The sequence below is a fragment of the Schistocerca nitens genome, chromosome 6 (genome assembly GCF_023898315.1).
Source record: "Schistocerca nitens isolate TAMUIC-IGC-003100 chromosome 6, iqSchNite1.1, whole genome shotgun sequence".
NCBI classification, from domain to species: Eukaryota; Metazoa; Arthropoda; class Insecta; order Orthoptera; family Acrididae; genus Schistocerca; species Schistocerca nitens.
In genome coordinates, this window is record NC_064619.1 from 233,870,768 (window position 1) to 233,892,725 (window position 21,958).

Sequence of the window (21,958 nt, forward strand, 5' to 3'; positions counted from 1 at the left end):
ATATTCCGTTTTTCATAAATGAACTGTGTTGGATGATGATTGTAATTGTGGTATTATCACTACCCAACAGATAAAATCATTTTCATTATAGTCTTTTTTAAGATAAAAGGTGGCATTTCTTGTATCTACCAGCAAGAATGTCAAATCTTTCATCATCATGTAACAGTGCAAGCTCTGTCACTGCTCATAACTAATATACATGTATACATGTGATGTATTACGACAGCAAAAGGAACCTATGACCACTGGAGGCAGTGTCACAAGTTCCTCCAAAAATCATAACACAACACACACACAAATGTCATACTAACTAATGTAAATCCACCTGATGATGGAGGTTTAAACCTTTGAAACACATCGTGGAAATAAATAAAAACGGTGACTGGAAACAGTAAACTTGTTTCATTTAATACCAATATTACATCCCTATTACAATAATTTGACAATTCACTGCTTGTTGTGGGGGACTGTAAAGCTCATCACACATGATGGGGATGTGAGTAAAGTGATCACAGTGGTGATCTATTAATAACAAGCCTATAAGATGAAAACAAAGTGCTGCTGAATTATAGATCCCCCACAAGAATAACCCCATCATTACAGACAAGGTCAACAGTAGACCTCAGTATCGATCACCTTATCTTGCACTACTAACCAAATGGGAAGTAAAAGTAGATCCTTTGGATTCCGATCACCTGCCAATTGTTCTGACATCACCTGGCACATAGGAAGAACCATGCTGGATCTAACCTGCATAAAGATGGAAAACCATGAAAACTGACTGGAATAAATATGTTGATAGATTAAAGATGAGCCTTCCATGAATAGAATCGTCCAGAGATCTAGTTTCTGACTATTCCAAACTAACACACTTCACAGGCACTTCCACAATAGAGCCAGACTCATATGGTGGAATACTGAATGTCAGAAACTCTTCAACAAACGTCAACAAGTATTGGGGAACTGTAAGAGCCATAGTAACCACCAAAACTACATAAGCCTGACAAAAAATACCAAGACGTTTTTGAATAATAAGAAGAGATTATTAGGAGAATCCTCTGTAACTCTACTACTAAGAACTCTACAATGTCAAATGTATGGAAGCCGGTGAAGAGCTTCAACAAATCCTCAATATCTTTCCATTATTATTTGGAAAAAAACTGCCCCTAGCCAGATAATATTCACTTCAAAACCCTATCTGCCATATGAAGGATAAAAGTACCTACTCCATATTGGCAATAAAATGTGGGCTAATCATTGTAACATTGAGCCACTAAAGATGGGCAGGATGATACCTGTGTTCAAACCAGGGAAGGATTCTGATTCAGTGGTGTTGTACTTATCAATAACATTCCTGCAATTGCGCTATGAATTGTTGGAAAGAATGGTCAAATTTCAGTTAGATTGGTGGTTTGAATATCATGGCCTATTCTGTAGTAATCCGGTAGATTTTCACAAATGCAAAGGTACTGAAGAAATTCTCATACATTTTGTTAGTATATACAGCTCTGTTTCAGACATAATGTGTTTGTTCCCAGAGCTAATCAGCATCTACAATAATGCAGTATTCCCAGTGCTAACCACAAAACTCAAGTAACAGCATATATCCCAACATTTGCAGAACATCTTTATCTTTTCTTTCTGATCAGTTGCTACTAGTTGTACATAAATGATAGGAAATTCCAGCAGAAGGTGAAAGTTTTACAATATGTATACAATGCATGGTTTTGTGCAGAAAGTATATCCCTTGAAGTCACAACTGACAACCAGAATGTTCACACTCCAAAAGTGGCTCACAGGAAACGGACTGGGTATATCCATGGATAAATCAAATGCAGTATTGATTTTGAGGCACAGAGAGAATCTGCCAGTGGTAACAGCAATAGGCATGAATTACTTGGACAGGGGGTAGTCAAATATCTGGGACTCTTCATCAACCATAAGCTAATCTGGAAGGCACACACACAGTATGTGGTTAATAAATGTGAGATGGCTGACAGCAAAATCAGAGCTATAACAAGACTTGGGTGGTGTTTGAACAGACACTGCACTAACACTTTACCTTGACAAAATTGACAGATGCTAACATAAAGCATGGAGAGCATGCTTGGGAATAATGCACTCCACTGCTACCAATGGACTCCAGTCCACATACACCAGTAGTGTCTCTGAATCAAATTTCTTCTTAAAAGGAATCAATATGAACCCAATAATCTGAAATCAATTGCTTCAAACTTAACCATACAGCACTTAACTACACACTTCTGGATCACTAAAACTCTTCCTCCCTAGTTCAAGCATATTTAGATACTCAGGAGTTTTCAAGGGAGATCATTAGAGCCCCTAGAATAACTAGTTTTAAAAGAGATTCCAACTGAAAGTATCTCATTGAACACAATAACTGGCATTATCTTTGACCATAATTCTCACTTTAACAATAAAACTTCGGAGCAGTTTTTAATACAGTATCTGGAGGCAACAGATATCTACACTGGTGGTTTCAAAATAGTGATGCTGTTGGAAGCAGGTACTGCAGGCCTTGTCTGTAGAAGTCTATGTATTCAAATTAGGCCTTGTCTGTAGAAGTCTATGTATTCAAATTAGCAGCAGAGGCAAGTACCATGATTGTGGAACTTGTTGCAATACTGCTCTCTCCATTTTCTACTAAATGTCTCTTTTATTTGCTCTAACAGTACTTAATAATCTTAGCACCTGTTCGACTAAAAGTCTCACTTTGTGCAGGATTATCAAAGTGTTGAAATCAATCCATCAAGAAGGCCATTCCATTAATTTTGCTCGTGCTATGGGATCACTGACAATGAAGCTGTTGACCACTTAGTCAAACAGTTGCTCTGACAGGGCATAACCATGTGGACTACAATCCCAAGTATGGATTAGTGATATGTCCTACACGGATGCATGTTACAAGACTGGCAACAGGAATGGAAGAAAACAAGAAGAAAGCAAGAAGATGGTAAAATTCACCCATCAGTCCCCTATTACATGAAATCTCATACAAACTCACTGCCTAGGCAACTCGCTTTTCTAACAGCCAGACCCAAATTTAATCACAGAAGTTTTTGCAAATATCTTCACAAACTGCACACTGTAGAGACATCTTTCTGCTCCCGTGGAGAAGAAGAGGATGCAGATCACCTTTCTTTTGTGTGCCCAAGTTACATGGAAGTACAACAATTCTTTACAAGAACTTGTGAAACCTGGTCGTCCACTGCCAACCTCTGTTATGGCTCTGTTAGCAATTCAGGACTGCAGACTTTTCCATGTGATGCATATATTCACAGTTACCGCAGACAGGTATCTGTATATAGACCAACACATATAACTGACGATGGACTGCACAAAAGCATTCTATAACATTTGATTTTATGATAATCATATGGTATTTTTGTGTGTGTGTGTGTGTGTGTGTGTGTGTGTGTGTGTGTGTGTGTGTGTCCACGTGTGTGTGCAACCATACAAACAAATATTCTAACACTAATTCTATGGATACCTGTATATTTTATGTAAGTATCAACTGTCTCTGTAGCGCAAACTAAAGGCCAATAAATTCAGTGAAATTCAAAAATTTTAATACTGAGTTCCTTGCTTGTTGCCCACGTCCTCTAACTCACTCTGAAGTGACTAGGCTTACTCAAAATTCTGTTCATTGCAGTATTTTAAAAAGGTTGCTTGACAACAGCAAATGAATGAACTATCTCCTTGTCCCAGCAGCAGTGCAAGACTGCCAAGGAGCTTAGCAGGTCCAGTTTCTTTTTCCACAGTTTCTCTAACAACCACATATAGCACATTTTTCCTAAAAGGATTGGGGGTGGACATCATTAAAACAAAGATGTTTCTATTTTTGGCAAGATCTTCTCACAAAACTGCAAAATTATCGACTTGCCCCACTGAATGCAGAAGTATTTCGTTGATGCCAACCAACCCAGGGAGAAACAATCATCATAATAAAATAAGAGAAATCACAGTTTGCACAGGAAGGTACAGGTGTTTATTTTTTTCATACACTGTTCGAGAGTGGAATATCGCAGAATTATTGTGAAGGTGGTTCAATAAACCCTCTGCCAGACCCATAAGCATGATTTGCAGAGTAGATATGTAGATGTAGATGTAGACATCACTGAGGAATATTGTAAGTCTTCAGAGTATATGGCCTGAATAAAATCTTCTTGGTATTCAAGGTGCATTATTTTGAATAAAATTCTCCAATTTTTAACATCTGTCTCTGCTGTCATCTTCAGAAGTAAAGCTACTGACTATTGGAGCTAGCACACTGTTCTGCTTGTATAGGCAAGGCAGTCCAGAACATTCCAAGAGATGCCCAAAATGATATATCTACATCCATCTACACCCTGCAAACTATTGTGAAGTGTTTGAACCACTTATTAGTGCTTCTTCTCATTCCATTCAAATATGGAACACAGGAAGAAAGACCACTTTAATGCCTCCATGTGCACTTTAATCTTGACTTTGCAATCCCTATTGCAGGAATACATAGGGATTGTAGGATATTCCTAGATTCATCACTTAAAGTTGGTTCTTGAAACCTTGTAAGCAAGCTTTCATGGGATATTAGAAATGACATATTGTAACATGGAAAGCTGCTACATCTTGATCTATATGGCTCTGCAAATCACCTGTAAGTGCCTGGTGGAGGGTTCATCAAACAACCTTTGCACTAATTCTCAAACAGCACAAGAAAAAACCAAATATCTGTATCTTCCTGTTCAAGCTCTGATTTCCCTTATTTTACTAGGATGAACATTTCTCCCTATGCAGGTCAGTGTCAAAAAATATTTTTCTTATGGAGGAGACAGTTAGTGATTGAAATTTCATGAGAAGATCCCACTGCAATGAAAAACACCTTTGTTTTAAATAATTCAACTGCAAATCCTGTATCATGTCCATGACACTCTCTTCCTTTTTTTCAATAATACAAAATGTGCTGCCTTTCTTTGAACTCTCTCAGTGTATTCCATTAATTTTATCTGGTAAGGATCCCACATTGCACAGCAGTACTTGAAAAGAGGACAGACAAGCGTACTGTAGACAGTCTCTTTAGTAGATCTGTTGCATCTTCTAAGTGTTCTGCCAATAAATCACAGCCTTTGGTTCGCCTACTCCACAACATTTTTATGTGTTCTTTCCAATTTAAGTTCTTTGTAATTGTAGTTCTACATATTTAATTGAATTTATAGCCTTTATATTTTGCTGATTTATCGTGTAACCGAAGTTTAATGGATTCCTGTTTTCACTCATGTGGATGACCTCACGCTTTTCATTCTTTAGGGTAAACTGTCAATTTTCACACCATAAGATATATTATCTAACTCATTTTGCAATTGATTTTGATTTTCTGATGATTTTACTCGATGATAAACACCAACATCATATGCAAACAACCTAAAATGGCTGCTCAGAATGTCTCCTAAATCATTTACATAGATAAGGAGTGACAGAGGGTCTTTAACAATACCTTGGAGAATGCCATAAATCACTTCTGTTTTACTTGGTAACTTTCTGTCAATTACTACGAACCATGACCTCTCTGAAAGGAAATCACTAGTCCAATTGCATAACTGAGATAATATTCCATAAGCACACAATTTGATTACAAGCTGCTTGTGAGGTATGATGTCAAAAGCCTTCTTGAAATCTAAAATTATGGAATCAGTCTGGAGGCCCTTATCGGTAGCACTTACCACTTTGTGTGAGTAAAGTGTTAGTCGTGTATCACAAGAACATTGTTTTCTAAATCCATGTCAATAGAATGTTCTCTTCAAAGTAATTAATAATGTTTGAATACAATATATGTTCCAAAATCCTGTAGCATATCAACACTAATGATATGGTCCTGTAATTTAGTGGATTACTCCTGTTGCCTTTCTTTAATACTGGTGTGACCTGTGCATCTTTCCGGTCTTGGGGTATGGATGTTTCTTTGAGTGAACAGTTGTATACGATAATAGTATAGAGTTATTGCATCACCATACTCTGAAAGGAACCTAACCAGTGTACAAACTGGACCAGAAGACGTGCTTTTATTAAATGATTTAGGCTGCTTCACTGATTTAAGCTGCTTCACTACCAGTTTCAGTCAGACGCCATTTTTCAGTATGAATTTCTGTTAGTAGTGGGCATTATAAATATACAACTATACTGGTAACACTGTAGTATTTGCTGGCAATATCTTGTATTCTGAATCAAGAAAAATAGTGAGCATTATGGACTAGAAATCAACATAAATAAAAAAAATTAAAGTCATCAGAAAGGACATACCAAACTGTCATCCAAACATTAATAGTACACTTATTGAACAGTAAATGAACATGCATATCTGAGAACAAATATTAACAACCAATGGGATAATTTGCAAGCAGTTAAAGTCCATATTGAGAAAGGCAGAGTGGTGTTTCATAAAATGATTCATGTGTTCAAGAGTCAACATTTTACAACTGAAACAAAATTAAGATTTCCATGCTGCTACATATTTCCCATCATTTTCTATGGAATTGAGACCTGGACTTTGACAATGATGGTGAGCAAATGACTTGAGGCATTTCAGATGTAGCTGTGCAAGGAAATGCTAAGAGTATCATGTACAGATAAAACTGCTAACAACAACATTCTCTGCAAAATGAAGAAAGAAAAAGAAATCCTAAACATACTAAAATGGAAAAAAACTAAAATATTTCAGACATCTGCCCAAATGGAGAATGGAAACAGGTATAAACAGCCACAGGACATTGTTCAAGGAAAGATACCCGGTAGAAAGGGGATGAGAAAGAAGAACATCACACATGAGCAAGGAACTTTTTCAAAAAAGCAAAAGTGATATAGCAATGATGGCCACCAACATCTGGAAAGAACAGGAACTAGAAGAAGGAAAAGAAGTACTATTGTGGTGTAAATTGCACAGTTTGTCCTAAAGCTACTCTCATTATTAACTGCAAATACTATTAGAAAGTATATGTTGAGGCAGTAAGCACAAGAATCCCTAGGTTTCTGCAAGCTATTCAGTTATCAGTGTTACACAATTCATGTTTCATTAGAATAATTATTTCTTTCACCTTAACTGCAATGATCCACAAGATTATCCCCTAGGACAGTAATGAGTGAAAGCCTCACCATTCATTGCTTTGCAGTGCCACCACATTGAGACACCAATATACACCAGAGAAGAGCAATGCTTGTCGCCAGTTTGTGACGTCTGATTAAGCAGACAACATAGTCTAGTTAGGACACATGTGTTACTCATGTCTTAGTTTAAACTAGCATTCTGAACTTTATACTTCAAGAAAAGGGTTTATTAAATGTGTGCATCAAGTGATGCTTTAATATTCAAAGACAGCTGTAAATATTCAGAACATTCTAGTGGCAACTGATTGCATAAAGTTATGTAAATCTTATATTTAGATTAAAGTTCAGTCTTGATCACGTTATGTCTGTTTTAATGAGTAACCAGTTTCGGTTTTTTCTATAAAACCATCTTCAGACCTGTGAATAAATTTTAAGAAATACTAGATACCAATCTTTAAATGAATGAAAAAGTCTAATGATGTCAAAAATTTTTTAACAAAATAAAATAAAATTAGTTATACCCATTGGCTCCTTTGGCTCACGAACAAAGTCTGTTTTTGGTCATCATATAACATTCAATAATCATGCTGAGGGGACAGTACAACAGAATTTACAAGTTCTTCATTATGCAAATAAAGGCTTACTTATGAATATCCTAGAAGAAATCGAGATATATGCTCACTTGAAAATCAAATCATCAATGCTGCTCAATGAACAATTAGATTTTCGCGAAAAATATTATTACGACCTTTTTGATGAAATTTTATAATAAAAGCATCTACTCTTTTGTTTAAAAAAAATAATAAAAAAAAATATATATAAGATTAGTTATACCCATGGCAAAAGCAATGTATGTAAAATATGCTGCATCAGCAGTCTCATCAGTTAATCAGATATACATAATGTGGAACATACTATTGGCTGCTAACTTAATGCTATAAAGAACATTGCCATAAAAACTACAGTTAAAACAAGACGATTCTGCAGCATCCAACAAAGATGCAATTGTGATGTAGGCGACTTGGTATAATCGATATATACCACAACGCCAAGGATTTTACATCTTTGATGTAACTGGCACTGGAATAGTATTAAGGTTGTCCATAGAGGGCACAGCTATCACACATCGTAATTCACTGTTTTTATTCAAAATATAAATAAGATGTAGACACAACTACTATCTGTTAATCAGATATTTAAATGAATCAATTTTATGTTATTAGTGTATTTCCTACTTTTATACTTTGACGATGGCGTCATATTATGAACGCTGATTGGCAGTTATGAAGTAGTGTGACAGGAAGTAGGCGGAGCCTCTGCATATTTAAGCTCGTGCTCAGCACTCATAACCATCAGTTGACTGCACAGCATCAAGGAGAGCTCCACCTACCAGCCCAAAGGAGCCAATGGGTATAACTAATTTTATTTTATTTTGTTAAAAAAATTTTGACATCATTAGACTTTTTCATTCATTTAAAGATTGGTATCTAGTATTTCTTAAAATTTATTCACAGGTCTGAAGATGGTTTTATAGAAAAAACCGAAACCGGTTACTCATTAAAACAGACATAACGTGATCAAGACTGAACTTTAATCTAAATATAACAATTAATTGATCACTGTATTCCAGAAATGTTTACCAAAATTATGTAAATCTTTTCTCATTCTTGCAATAAAGTGAACTAACATTTCACATATTGTAGTTCCACTCCACCATTTCCCAGAGCAATCAAAAACTGACAGTTACACCAGACAGTTGTAGTTTCATCAGGTCATAACAAATGGTGATGAGAAATGGGGACTAAATTGATCATCTCTAATGCTCATTTGCCTGCTGCTTCGTTCTGTGTGAGAGCTGCACATGTCTTTTTGATAATTGCCATTGTTCTAATTTTGTTCTTTTGAATTAGTTTGTCCTATTCCATTTTTCACCATGTCTGAGCTGCCACAGGAAATGTCTCGAACTGACCTCTCAGAGTTTCAGGCGAATCAGATTGAATGCCTGCTACTCAGTGTCAGCCAATTGACATCAATACTGAGTAAACAAGCAGCTCCACTGCCAGTAGCAGCAACAAAATTTCACCCATACCATGGCAAGGAAGAAGAATGGTCAGACTATTGGGCAGAAATGGAGTCCTATTTTGTAGCCTACAAAATAACAGGTATGGAGCAAAATACTTATTTTTTATCCACTATTTGTCCAGATGTCTAGTTCCTGTGTGTCAAGTTGTGTGCAGACACTAGTCTCAAAATCAGTCATGTATGATGACCATGTTAAATTGTTGGATGAACATTTTGATTGTCAGGTCCATGTAGCAGCTGCATGGTTTCAATCCTTTTGTCTCAAGCAGCAGCCTGGACAAATGGTAAAACAATGGATAGCCAAACTCAGAGGGCTCACAAGACAATGTAAATTTAAGCATTTTATGGTATCAATTAGAGTGAATTCATGTTACATGATTCTATCACTTAGAATGTCTCAGGTGCACATTTTGGCAGTGCAGTTCTAAAATTGCCAGATCCTGATTTAAAAACAGCCCTGTATAGTGTGGCAACTCAAACAAGTGGACTCAACAAAGGTTGATTTTGAGGCTCCATGTGTTCCTGGATTTCCAGCATGCTGGTTTTATAATGAGACGGCAACTTATGTTAACCAATTTTATGTATAAAACTGCCAAAATTAGAAGAATCTGTTGTTTCATAGTGCACAAAATACTCAGTCTCAGCTACTGAATAGTGTTAAAGTGATTAAAAACAAAGCTCAGACAAACAGTACGAACAATAAACATAGAAGCAAAAACTTTCAGTCTCTTGGTACACGAAGTTTGCTACAAAAAACTGTGGTGACGTCTTGTCTGCAGTGCTCTTTGAGACATGATCAGAAAGATTGTCCTTATCCTGATACAAAATGCTTTCAAGGAGGGTGTGAAGCTCACATTCAAGCAGTGTGTTTATGCAGAAAGCAAAGCTTGGGCAACAGCTGCCATCGTGTGAATGTGTCACAGCAACTAATCTTTCAACAGACGCACATGGTTTAGGCAAAACCACCTGCAACAGCACAGTATCAGTGGTCCACCACTACAGCAGCCTACTTCTATTTTGCCTGCCTACAATGGATGAGAAATTCCTGTACTTGATGTGTATAGTTTGCCAACACTTTTTGTACAGTGATAAAGTGTGTTTCATTTCATGTACTCAATTCTAGACACAGTGTAAACATTTTCAGGTTAGAATTATTTGCTTTGTTCAGCTTCTGCATACAAGACAATGTGTTACAAATCAGTGTTTCAGTGCCTCACACCAATGTTTCTGACTTGTGTAATAAGTACAGAGAACTATTTGGACTAGGTTTAGGAAGGGTCAAAGACTTTTAAGTGCACATTACAGTGAAAGAAAATGTACAGTCACAATTTTTTCATGCACAGCCTGTCACCCAAGCACTGCATGAACAAGGGTTATCCAACCCATCTCTGCATGTCAATAGGCATTGCCCTTGGTACGAGGGTTGACTGAAAAGTGATGTCTCCACCTTCGTAACTCTTCAACAGTTGGCAGCATTGGTATGTGGCAGGTACTGGCTTGTTCCGTAGCCTCTTCTCTGCAGCTCCAGTTGGCAGGAAGCCTTAGCATTGAATGGTTGTGTTGTTACAGTGTGAAGTATGGAACCCTGCACAGATGGTCGGTCAGTGCGATTTAAGCAACGTGCAGTCATTGAATTGACGGCAGAAGGTGTCACCCCAAAGGAGATTCATCAGAGAATGAAAGCAGTTCATGATGATTGTGTTAATTTGAGTACAGTGTGTCATTGGGCAAGTAAGTTTAAAGATGTGGAGGCAGGAACATCTCACCTGCATGACAAACAAAGAGTTGGACGTCCTGTGACAGCAACCACCCAGTTTCACAAGCAAAATGTTGACAGATTGATTCAGGATTATCATCATATCATTCAGAGAGAAATTGCAAGCATGTTTGGAATTTCACAAGAACATGTGGGTCAAATTATTGCTTTGCTTCGCAATTGGAAGATCTGTGCAAGATGGGTGCCCCAGAACTTCAGAGACTGAATCTCACCATTGTACAGCATCCTCCAAACACTCCACATTCAGCACCGTCTGACTTCCATCTGTTCCCAATAATGAAAGATGATCTGCGAGGACATCATTATACCTCTGATGAAGACGTTGAGAAAGCTGTGAGACTTTTGTTGTGGAAACAGAGTGTCAATTTGTTCGATGACGGCTTCACAAAACTTGTTCATCATTGGCCATAATGTATCCAATTGGCTTGTGATTATGTGGAAAAGTCAATATTGGTAATTAAAGATCACATTCTAAGGATTATTTCTGAATTTGATTTATTAAAATATTCCTGTTCAAACCCAATTAACAAATGTGGAGGAATTACTTTTCATTCAATCCTCATAATTCTAAAGAAGTCTTCAGGTGGTTTATGTCTGTGTGTTGATTCTAAAACAACAGTAAAGCTACAAACTGTCATGGATTCTCTTCCTCTTCCACATCTGGAGGAACTGAAGGACAGACTGGGACAGGGCAAACACTTTTCAAAGATTGATTTGCATGAGGCATATTTACACATACTGCTGGACATGCAGTACAACCAATTCTTTGTGGTAAACACTCACCCAGGTTTGTTCCAGTTTCAAAGCCAACAGTTTGGAAGTGCTTTAGCTCCTGCAATTTTTCAATAGCTCCTGGAAAAGTTAAGAGAAAAATTTCCTTCTTGCACAAACTATTAGATGATGCTGTAGTCACAGATAATATGCCTGCTTAACATTTAGCAAACTTAGGATGCTTGTTCCAAACTCTTTCTGCAGATGGCCTAAAGTGCAACAAAGCAAAGTGCTCCTTTTTCCAGGAAGAACTGAACAACTTAGGTCATGTGATATCACCTATTATATCAGATTTATTCATAACACTGTGCAAACTGCTGAACTGCTCAACTGGCTGTGTCAGAATAATGTTCTTTTTGTGTGATCCCAGGAATGGCAAAATGCATTTTAGCAATTAAAGGTTGCATTGTTAAGTCATCATTGTTTGATTCATTATGATGCAGCTAAGCCTGTCATGTCACCGGGGAATACTTCTTCTCATGAGATCAGAGCAGTGTTCACCCATAAAATTGGTTCTTCTGATAGACCTACTGCTCTTGCCTCAAAAACTCTGAACAATTCACTGCCAGCTTGAAAAAGAGGCACTCACCATTATCTATGACTTTACAAAGTTCCACCACTATTTGTATGGTCAAAAGTTCATTTTCTGGCAGATCATCAGCTTTTGACAGCCTTGTTCAATCCTACCAAGCTTGTCTCACCTCAGGTGGCACAAAAATTATCAGTATGAGTCACTGTAAAGGTCCACCATCCAAAATTCGAACATCACCTTGCCCAAGTTACCATGCAGTTCTGACATGGTGTCTGATTCATCTGAGAAATCATGTTGCCAATTCTCAGGACTTCAAATGTCTTCAAAATTTTCCTCATCATTGTCAGCATGTTGATGCTTCAACTGCTTCTAATGCAACTACGCACGTTGTTTTGCACTACATGTGCCACGGGTGGCCACACAGCTTGAACGAAATTCAACATACGGTGGCCTATCACTATTTCTTCCATTGTCACACACTATCCACATGATCATGTGTTCTGCTGTTGCATACAGAGAATGACAATGTGCTGGTTGTAACTCCTCACTGCCTACAGTGTGAAGTTCTGTTGTTATTACACCAAGGTCATTGGGGACTAGTCCCCATGAAGCAACTCATCAGCCATCATTGTATGTGATATTAAATGGTTGCACAGATTAAGCAAGTGACATCATGGCAAGGTTTGTTCAGAACATTAGTCAGCTCTGCCACAACACTTTTTTGAGTGGCCACAACCATCTAGACTGAGGCAACACATTCAGATCGATTTTGCTGGTCCATTCTGCAACACATGATGGTTGTTAGTGGTTGATGCTTATAATAAGTTTCCTTTTGTTATCCCCATGACATCCACCACTACTTCAAGTACAGTATTGGTCTTCCTAAGGTCACTGGCTCAGACAATGGACTGCAATTCTCATTAGCCAACTTTCTACAGTTTTGTGCCACCAATGCTATTCACAATGTGATCACTGCACTTTTTTACCCACAGTCTAATGATGAAGTTGAATGGTTCATTCAGACATTCAGAAGTCACTTGGAGAAAATCAGTTCATCCTACACATGGTAGCAGGCACCGAAAATTTTTCTGTCCTCTTATTGCTCCTTGCCACATGATGGAAAGTTGCCAGCAGAGTTGTTACATGATCGTAGAAACTGTACCCTATTGCATTCATTCTGCCATTCCAGACAAAGACTCAGCCACAAGATGAAGTCTTCTACAAAGTTTTTTGGTGAGAATCTGTGTTGGAAGTGCAGAGTCATCACCTAAAGAATCAGACATTCTTCTTATGCCATCCAGGGTCCTGCTAGGATGTAGTGGCATCACCAAAACCAGCTACAATGCACTTCTGAGTATGTCAGCGAATTTGCCACATAAATCTTGTCCACGGACCCAATATGTCACTAGGGTCAGCACCAGCTATTGCTTCTGTCTGTTTGCCACTCACAGCCGATGGACGTCAACATGCTGTTACCACCATCACCAATGCTACTGATGTCGCCACCACCCAGTGCCAGTCCAGCTGCCAGAACCAATGTCCATTGAGATGTTGCCCCCAGAAGGTCATCACACTGCTCCAAAAGATCCCCTTGCCACTCACTCGGCATGACGCCTGCTCCTCTGGATGTGGGTGAGCACCCTGAAACTGGTTTTTTGACTGGTGTTCCTGGTTGCTCTTGTGGTGAATACTGGGGTGCGGACAGGGAGGTGCCTTGCTGCACCTCATTTGTGTCCATAATAGTCCTCCCCCTGGAATTATCATGTACATCCACCTACATGACAACAGTGTGGAGATCTGGGGTGCAGGGAGGAGGGGGCGGGGGGAGGAAGGAGGAATGTCATATATAAAGATTGCAGTTTCGTAACAGTCGGCACCTCGCATTGATACCTTAGAAGATAATGATATCTCTCTGCATACTGTAATGATGAATGGGAGGTGCTAGCAAAGCCACGCCCTCTCACAGCTTTTTAATGCCTCTGTACTGAGCAGAGCAACATGTGTTACTCATATCTTAGATTGAACTGTCGTTCTAAACTTCATGAACTTTGTACTTCAAGAGAAGAGTTTAGTAAATGTATGCATCAGGTAAGGTGTAAACATCTAGCACATTCCTGTGGCAATGGATTGTATAAAGTTAAGTAAATATTTTTAACATTTCTGTAATAAAGTGAACTATTATTTCACATGTTTTAGTTTCACACCATCATCCCAGAGCAACCAAGGAACCCACAGTTATTCCAGATGATTGTAGTTTTCTCAGGTCATAAAAAACACAATCAGAGAGATTTTGAGGTGCAAAGCAGGCAGAAATGAGCCTATTTACTTCCTTGACCCACTTCAGTTTATCACCCATCTGGATGCCTAGGAAGTTCACACATGGAGCCTCAAAAATTGTATGCCCATTATGTCTACTTCTGACATCTATAAGTCATTTTTACCTGTCTCAAACTGCATAACATAAGTCTTTATTAGATCAAGTTGTATACTGTGAACCACTTCTAAGCCTCTTCCACTACCCCATGACTGTGTCTGATATGGATATGTTTGAGCTCCTTAGAGCTATATTGTGATGATATCTTCCAACAGAGAAAACTTCATATTTATTTTCACTACGAAAAGTGGCATATGAAGGAGATAATCATTTGTTTATATATAAATACTTGACAAGACAGAATTACCAGTGTTTCTTGAAATATTAGCTTACTGAAGATAAAATGGTAATGTTTTATGTACATGCAGCACACTGAAGAAATCTTCCATTATAAAAAAAAGTTGGTATATAATGTATCAGACCTTGCAGTTTCATCCTATAGCCTCAGCGGGAACTACAGCTCATACCATGACATTCCCTTGCAGGGTTACTGAAAGCTGAATTCTATATTATACTGAAGGAAATCCAAGGTGAATGAAATATCTGCATACTAGATGTTGTTGTTAGCAATTGGGCAAATTAGAGGAACAACTATGAGAAAAATTTCTGGTATATTACGAAAACCAGAAGCAGTAAGTAAACAATAAGCAAAGTACAAAAGATATTTTTGGACACAAAGTGTGTGCCCATTTATACCAGACCTGTCCCAAAATATCTGTTATATTTTACTTATTGATTACTTACTGTTTCTGTGTTTCTTAATACACAAAAAAATTTTCTCATACATTTTCTCTCTAATGCCACAATGGCCAAAAATTTGTGCCATGTCATTACATGTTGCTTGTTACTGCTTATGCATGTTCTTGACTGCTATCATACTCCAAAATGAAATTTTCTCTCTGTAGCAGAGTGTGCACAGGTATGAAACTTCCTGATGGATTAAAACTGTGTTTCTGACCTACCCAAACTCAGAAACATTGCCTTTCATGGGAAAATAAACGATCAATTAAGCTACCCAAGCATGACTTACGATCTATCCTCACAGTTCACAGAAGCTCTCCAATGAAACTTGCGGGACTAGCTCTCCTCGGAGAACAGATGATATAATAGTCACCATAAGACTTTTCTTAGCCTTATTGGCGCTAGGGTGGGAAGTGTTTGAACTCCAAGGCAAAGCAAACTTATTTTAAAAACCTAAATCTATGCTTAACTTCTTCAACACATCGGATCTCTTGACTGAAATGAACTCATCACTCTGCTGCAGCATGGAAATTTCGTTCTGGTAGCATGCTCAAAGCTGTGGCTATGCCATGTCTCCACAATACATTTTCTTCCAGGAATTCTAGTCTTGCAAGTTTTAAGAATGAGTTCTGTGAAGTTTGAAAGGTGCCAGATGATGTACTGGTGGAAGTAAAGCCATAAGGACAGGTCATGAGTCATCCTTTGGAGGTCATTTGGTAGAGCATTTGCCTATGAAAGGCAGAGAGGTCCTGAGTTCAGGTCTTGATCTGCTAGTAAGTTCCGTATCAGTGGCCACTCTGCTGCAGAGTGAAAATTTCATTCTGAAATATGAGAGCAGTCAAGGGCACGCATGAACATTAACAAACAACATATAGTGACATGACACAGTTTCTAGGCCACTGTAGCATTGCTACTTTGCCTTCAGTTTCAACAAACTAGGTTGTAAAATTCAAAATCCTTCTTAAAACAATACAAGTATGGAAATCTTCTTGTGGCCCCTGTCTGGCCACTACAAAAAGATAAAAAAGAAAGTATTTCATAGATGTGTAAATACTAAAATCATGACATGATACTTTGAGTGACAGTTGTCCTGGTAGCTTCCAAAGATAGTAAAAAATGATACCTTCATTACAATGTATGTAGGTGACACTTCAGGCCTTTGTTGGGGAAATGATATTCTTAATCTCGGCATAGAGGTAAAAAAATTTATAGATATTGCAAAGGAAAAGTTTGAAAATGACAATCTAAAAGTCAACTTACAAAAAAACAAATATAATCCCCTTCAATGTTGGTGATTTGCAAACTTGTATAGATTCTCAAGATAGTAATATCGCAGGGAAAATCTGCAGTGAATGTAAATTCCTAAGTATATGCATAGATAGCAAACTACTATGGACACAACAAATTGACAATGTATATCATCAGGCCAGTATGTTTTAAGAAGAATAGCTCCATATGTCAATACCCAAATAATGAGGATGATGTATTTTGGTTTCATACATCAATTTCTAGCATATGGTCTTGCACTGTAGGGTGGGGCTTCCAAAACTCATGTAGATCGAGTATTTAAACTCCAGAAAAGAGCCTTGAGAATATTAGGCAAAAAAGATGCTAGAACATCATGTAAGGAATTGTTTATAGAATTTAAAATTCTGACTATCTATTCAGAAGACAAGAAATATACCTGTCGTAATGCAGAAATTCGTGATCGCAATACTAGACAAGTACAAAATTACCATATGATACACAGAAGACTGAAAAAAAACAACAAAAAAAACTGCAAACAGTCCATATATTAATGGAGCAAAATACTTCAATGCACTGCCAAATGAACTGAAGGTAATAACCGGAGAGACATTCAAAAAACATCTAAAATCGTGGCTCATTGAGGAGTGCTTCTATAGCCTACTGTAGAAACTAAAATCTAAAGTATTATTATGTTGAATAATTTGGACAGGGTTATAAATAAACAATCAAATACAGGTAATGCAGGAGTCGGTTTAATAATGAATAAAAAAATAGGAGTGTGGGTAAGCTACTACAAACAGCATAGTGAACACATTATTGTGGCCAAGATAGACACGAAGCCTACGCCTACAACAGTAGCACAAGTTTATATGCCAACTAGCTCTGCAGATGATGAAGAAATTGATGAAATGTATGGAGAGATACAAGAAATTATTCAGGTAGTGAAGGGAGATGAAAATTTAATTGTCATGGGTGACTGGAATTCGACAGTAGGAAAAGGAAGAGAAGGAAACGTAGTAGGTGAATATGGATAGGGACTAAGAAATGAAAGAGGAAGCCGCCTGGTAGAATTTTGCACATAGCATAACTTAATCATAGCTAACACTTGGTTCAAGAATCATGAAAGAAGGTTGTATACATGGAAGAACCCTCGAGATACCAGGTTTCAGATAGATTATATAATGGTAAGACAGAGATTTAGGAACCAGATTTTAAATTGTTAGATATTTCCAGGGGCAGATGTGGACTCTGACCACAATCTATTCGTTATGAACTCTAGATTAAAACTGAAGAAACAGGAAAAAGGTGGGAATTTAAGGAGATGGGACCTGGATAAACTGAAAGAACCAGGTTGTACAGAGTTTGAGGGAGAGAATAAGGGAACAATTGACAGGAATGGGGGAAAGAAATACAGTAGAAGAAGAATGGGTAGCTTTGAGAGATGAAATAGTGAAGGCAGCAGAGGATCAAGTAGGTAAAAAGATGAGGGCTAGTAGAAATCCTTGGGTAGCAGAAGAGATACTGAATTTAATTGATGAAAGGAGAAAATACAAAAATGCAGTAAATGAAGCAGGCAAAAAGGAATACAAATGTATCAAAAATTAGGAAGCGCAAATGGCTAAGCAGGGATGGCTAGAGGACAAATGTAAGGATGTAGAGGCTTATCTCACTAGGGGTAAGATAGATACTGCCTACAGGAAAATTAAAGAGACCTTTGGAGAAAAGACAACCAATTGCATGAAAATCAAGAGCTCACATGGAAACCCAGTTCTAAGCAAAGAAGGGAAAGCAGAAAGGTGGAAGGAGTATATAGAGGGTCTATACAGGGGCGATGTTCTTGAGGACAATATTATGGAAATGGAAGAGGAGGTAGATGAAGATGAAATGGGAGATATGATACTGCGTGAAGAGTTTAACAGAGCACTGAAAGACCTAAGTCGAAACAAGGCCCAGGGAGTAGACAACAGTCCATTAGAACTACTGACAGCCTTGGGAGAGCCAGTCCTGACTCTACCATCTGGTGAGCAAGATGTATGAGACAGGCAAAATTCCCTCAGACTTCAAGAAGAATATATTCCAATCCCAAAGAAAGCAGGTGTTGACAGATGTGAAAATTACTGAACTATCGGTTTAATAAGTCACAGCTGCAGAATACTAACGCAAATCCATTACAGACGAATGGAAAAACTTGTAGAAGCTGACATCGGGGTAGATCAGTTCGGATTCCGTAGAAATGTTGGAACACGTGAGGCAATACTGACCCTACAACTTATCTTAGAAGAAAGATTAAGGAAAGGCAAACCTACGTTTCTAGCATTTGTAGACTTAGAGAAAGCTTTTGACAATATTGACTGGAATACTCTCTTTCAAATTATGAAGGTGGCAGGGGTAAAATACAGGGAGGAAAAGGCTATTTACAATTTGTACAGAAAGCAGATGGCAGTTATAAGAGTTGATGGACATGAAAGGGGAGCAGTGGTTGGGAAGGGAGTGAGACAGGGTTGTATCCTATCTCCGATGTTATTCAATCTGTATATTGAGCAAGCAGTAAAGGAAACAAAAGAAAAATTCAGAGTAGGACTCAAAATCCATGTAGAAGAAATAAAAACTTTGAGGTTCACCGAAGACATTGTAATTCTGTCAGAGACAGTAAAGGACCTGGAAGAGCAGTTGAACGGAATGCACAGTGTCTTGAAAGGAAGATATAAGATGAAATTCAAAAAAAGCAAAACAAGGATAAAGGAATGTATTCGAATTAATTTGGGTGATGCTGAGGGAATTAATTAGGAAACGAGACACTTAAAGTAGTGAATGAGTTTGCTATTTGGGGAGCAAAATAACTGATGATGGTCGAAGTAGAGAGGATATAAAATTAGAGTGGCAATGGCAAGGAAAGTGTTTCTGAAGAAGAGAAATTTGTTAACATCGAGTATAGATTTAAGTGTCACGAAGTTGTTTCTGAAAGTATTAGTATGGAGTGTAGCCATGTATGGAAGTGAAACATGGACGATAAATAGTTTGGACAAGAAGAGAATAGAAGCTTTCGAAATGTGGTGCTACAGAAGAATGCTGAAGATTAGATGGGTAGATCACGTAACTAATGAGGAGGTATTGAATAGAATTGGGGAGAAGAGGAGTTTGTGGCACAATGTGACTAGAAGAAGGGATTGGTTGGTAGGACATGTTCTGAGGCATCAAGGGATCACTAATTTAGTACTGGAGGACAGTGTGGAGGGTAAAACTCATAGAGGGAGACCAAGAGATGAATACACTAAGCAGAATACCTACAGAAGGATGTAGGCTGCAGTAGGTACTGGGAGATGAAGAAGCTTGCACAGGATAGAGTAGCATGGAGAGCTGCATCAAACCAGTTTCAGGACTGTAGACCACAACAACAACAACAATTTGGACTACATTCTTAAGTTGTTATTATAAAGTAAAATTATATTGTATACTGTTGCATTGGACTACCAGTTGGTATGCATGTAATTACATGTTTCACACAAACAAATTACAAATTGCAAATTATTGAGAAACAGATGTTGAGATCAGTCCATGTGGATGAATTTGTTACCCTGATAAGCGTTATCTAAGAATACATTCTTAATAAAACTATTTGAATCTTACAATATTATAAAAAGGATAGTTGTTATTTGCCATATGGCAGAGATGCTGAGTAACAGATAAGAACAACAAAAAACTGTCAGAAAGTGAACTATCAGCCAACAAGGCCTTTGTTGAAACTGGACAAAACAGACACACACACACACACACACACACACACACACACACACACACACACACACACAGAGAGATGCATTTCACTCACACAAAATGTGTGAGTGAGTTAAGTTTGCTTTTGTGTATGTGTGTCTGTGTGTGTGTTGTCTATTTTTAATGAAGGCCTTGTTTGCCAAAAGCTCATTTTCTGACTGTCTTTTTGTTGTGCCTATTTGTGACTCAGCATCTCCTCTATATGGTGAGTGGCAACTACCCTTTTCAGAATATTGTTACATTCCATCCTGGATTTACCATTATTTAAGCCTTACCTGGATGGCAGCAATCCCAACAAAACAGTTGACAATATTGTCAAATACTGATTCATCTGTTGTTGTTATTATATTGATTAAATCAATACCCAGTGGCTCTAGTGTTGCATGACACTTCCTAATTGATTCTGCAAATATTGGCAACTTCATCAGTTGTGAACCCATCTGTGCCCACTGGCTGCCCATTCCAGAGAATATGAACCAGACAGGACGATTTGCTGTTGTACAGAACTGAAAGAAGAGACGAGTGACAAATACAGGTATTTCAACAATATATTCAACAAATTGCAAATATAAGCCAAACAAAGTCATTCTTGTTTGAATAGCAGTTGCTGATAAATCTAAGAGTATTAATATTTCTTTGCAGTATAACAAGACATTCTAGAATTTTCTGCAATAAGAAAAACTGAAGTAATAAACTAAAGGCATTTTGGTCATGGATGAAGAGGATTTTTTAATGACATAAAAGGCATCAAGATTTGCTTATACAAAACAAACAAACTACTACTGCAAATTTTTCTTGCCCTAAAAGATCCAAAACTGCTGGTCTCACCCCTGAAAGAGGAATTCTTCACAGAGGTCTAGAGAAAGTAAAGCAAGTAGATACTCTGGTCTATAGATATATTTGTGCATGGGGATATTCAGCTCTTTGCATAGTTGGCTAATGATGCAAAAGACACTGACAACACATCACAATAGTTTCATTGGTCATAAAAAGTTTGATCTTACCGCCCTTAGAGACACACAACAGATTTTCTGCAAGGTATTGAAATCTTGTGTAAGCTATTAAACCATTATCAGAATCATTCAATTTAATATTTTCTGAAAGATTTACAGCAGTAAAATCAATTTATAGAACAGTGAATATTGAAATATCCATTACTTAGAGAACTGTCATACTGCTTCCAGTCTTTACAGACATCAGATTAGTAAAGCAAAGCAGACTTTGCTGATAAATACCTACTGTGTTCCAGGCCTTATGCTGGGGTGAAGTTAATTGTTTTCCTTTGTTCAGGTGTTGGGTCCATGGGCAATAAGGTTACAAGGAGCAACTACTTGCTATTAATATATTCTGCCTACAATTCCATAGGTTCACGGGTTAGCGTTGCTTATTCACTATACATGAGCAGAGCTACTTGTGCTTTCAATAGCATCTCAAATTATTCATACATGTATGAAATTAGGAATCCAACTGATGGCTGAAACAAATGCACCTGAAGCATGTACTTCTGATACAAAGCTCATCAAAGAGGAAAATATGTCAAAGAAAAAGAGTTGCAGTATTG

General features: G+C 37.7%; 1 protein-coding gene across 1 annotated transcript in view; it reads right to left on the reverse strand.

Annotated features, from left to right (window-relative positions):
- LOC126262867 (fatty acid synthase-like) overlaps window positions 1-21,958 on the reverse strand; it is a 379,208-nt gene that overhangs the window by 236,589 nt on the left and 120,661 nt on the right. Inside the window, exon 10 of the mRNA XM_049959735.1 lies at window positions 20,673-20,903. Coding sequence (XP_049815692.1) covers window positions 20,673-20,903 — 231 coding nt within the window. The remainder of the gene's footprint in view (window positions 1-20,672; window positions 20,904-21,958) is intronic.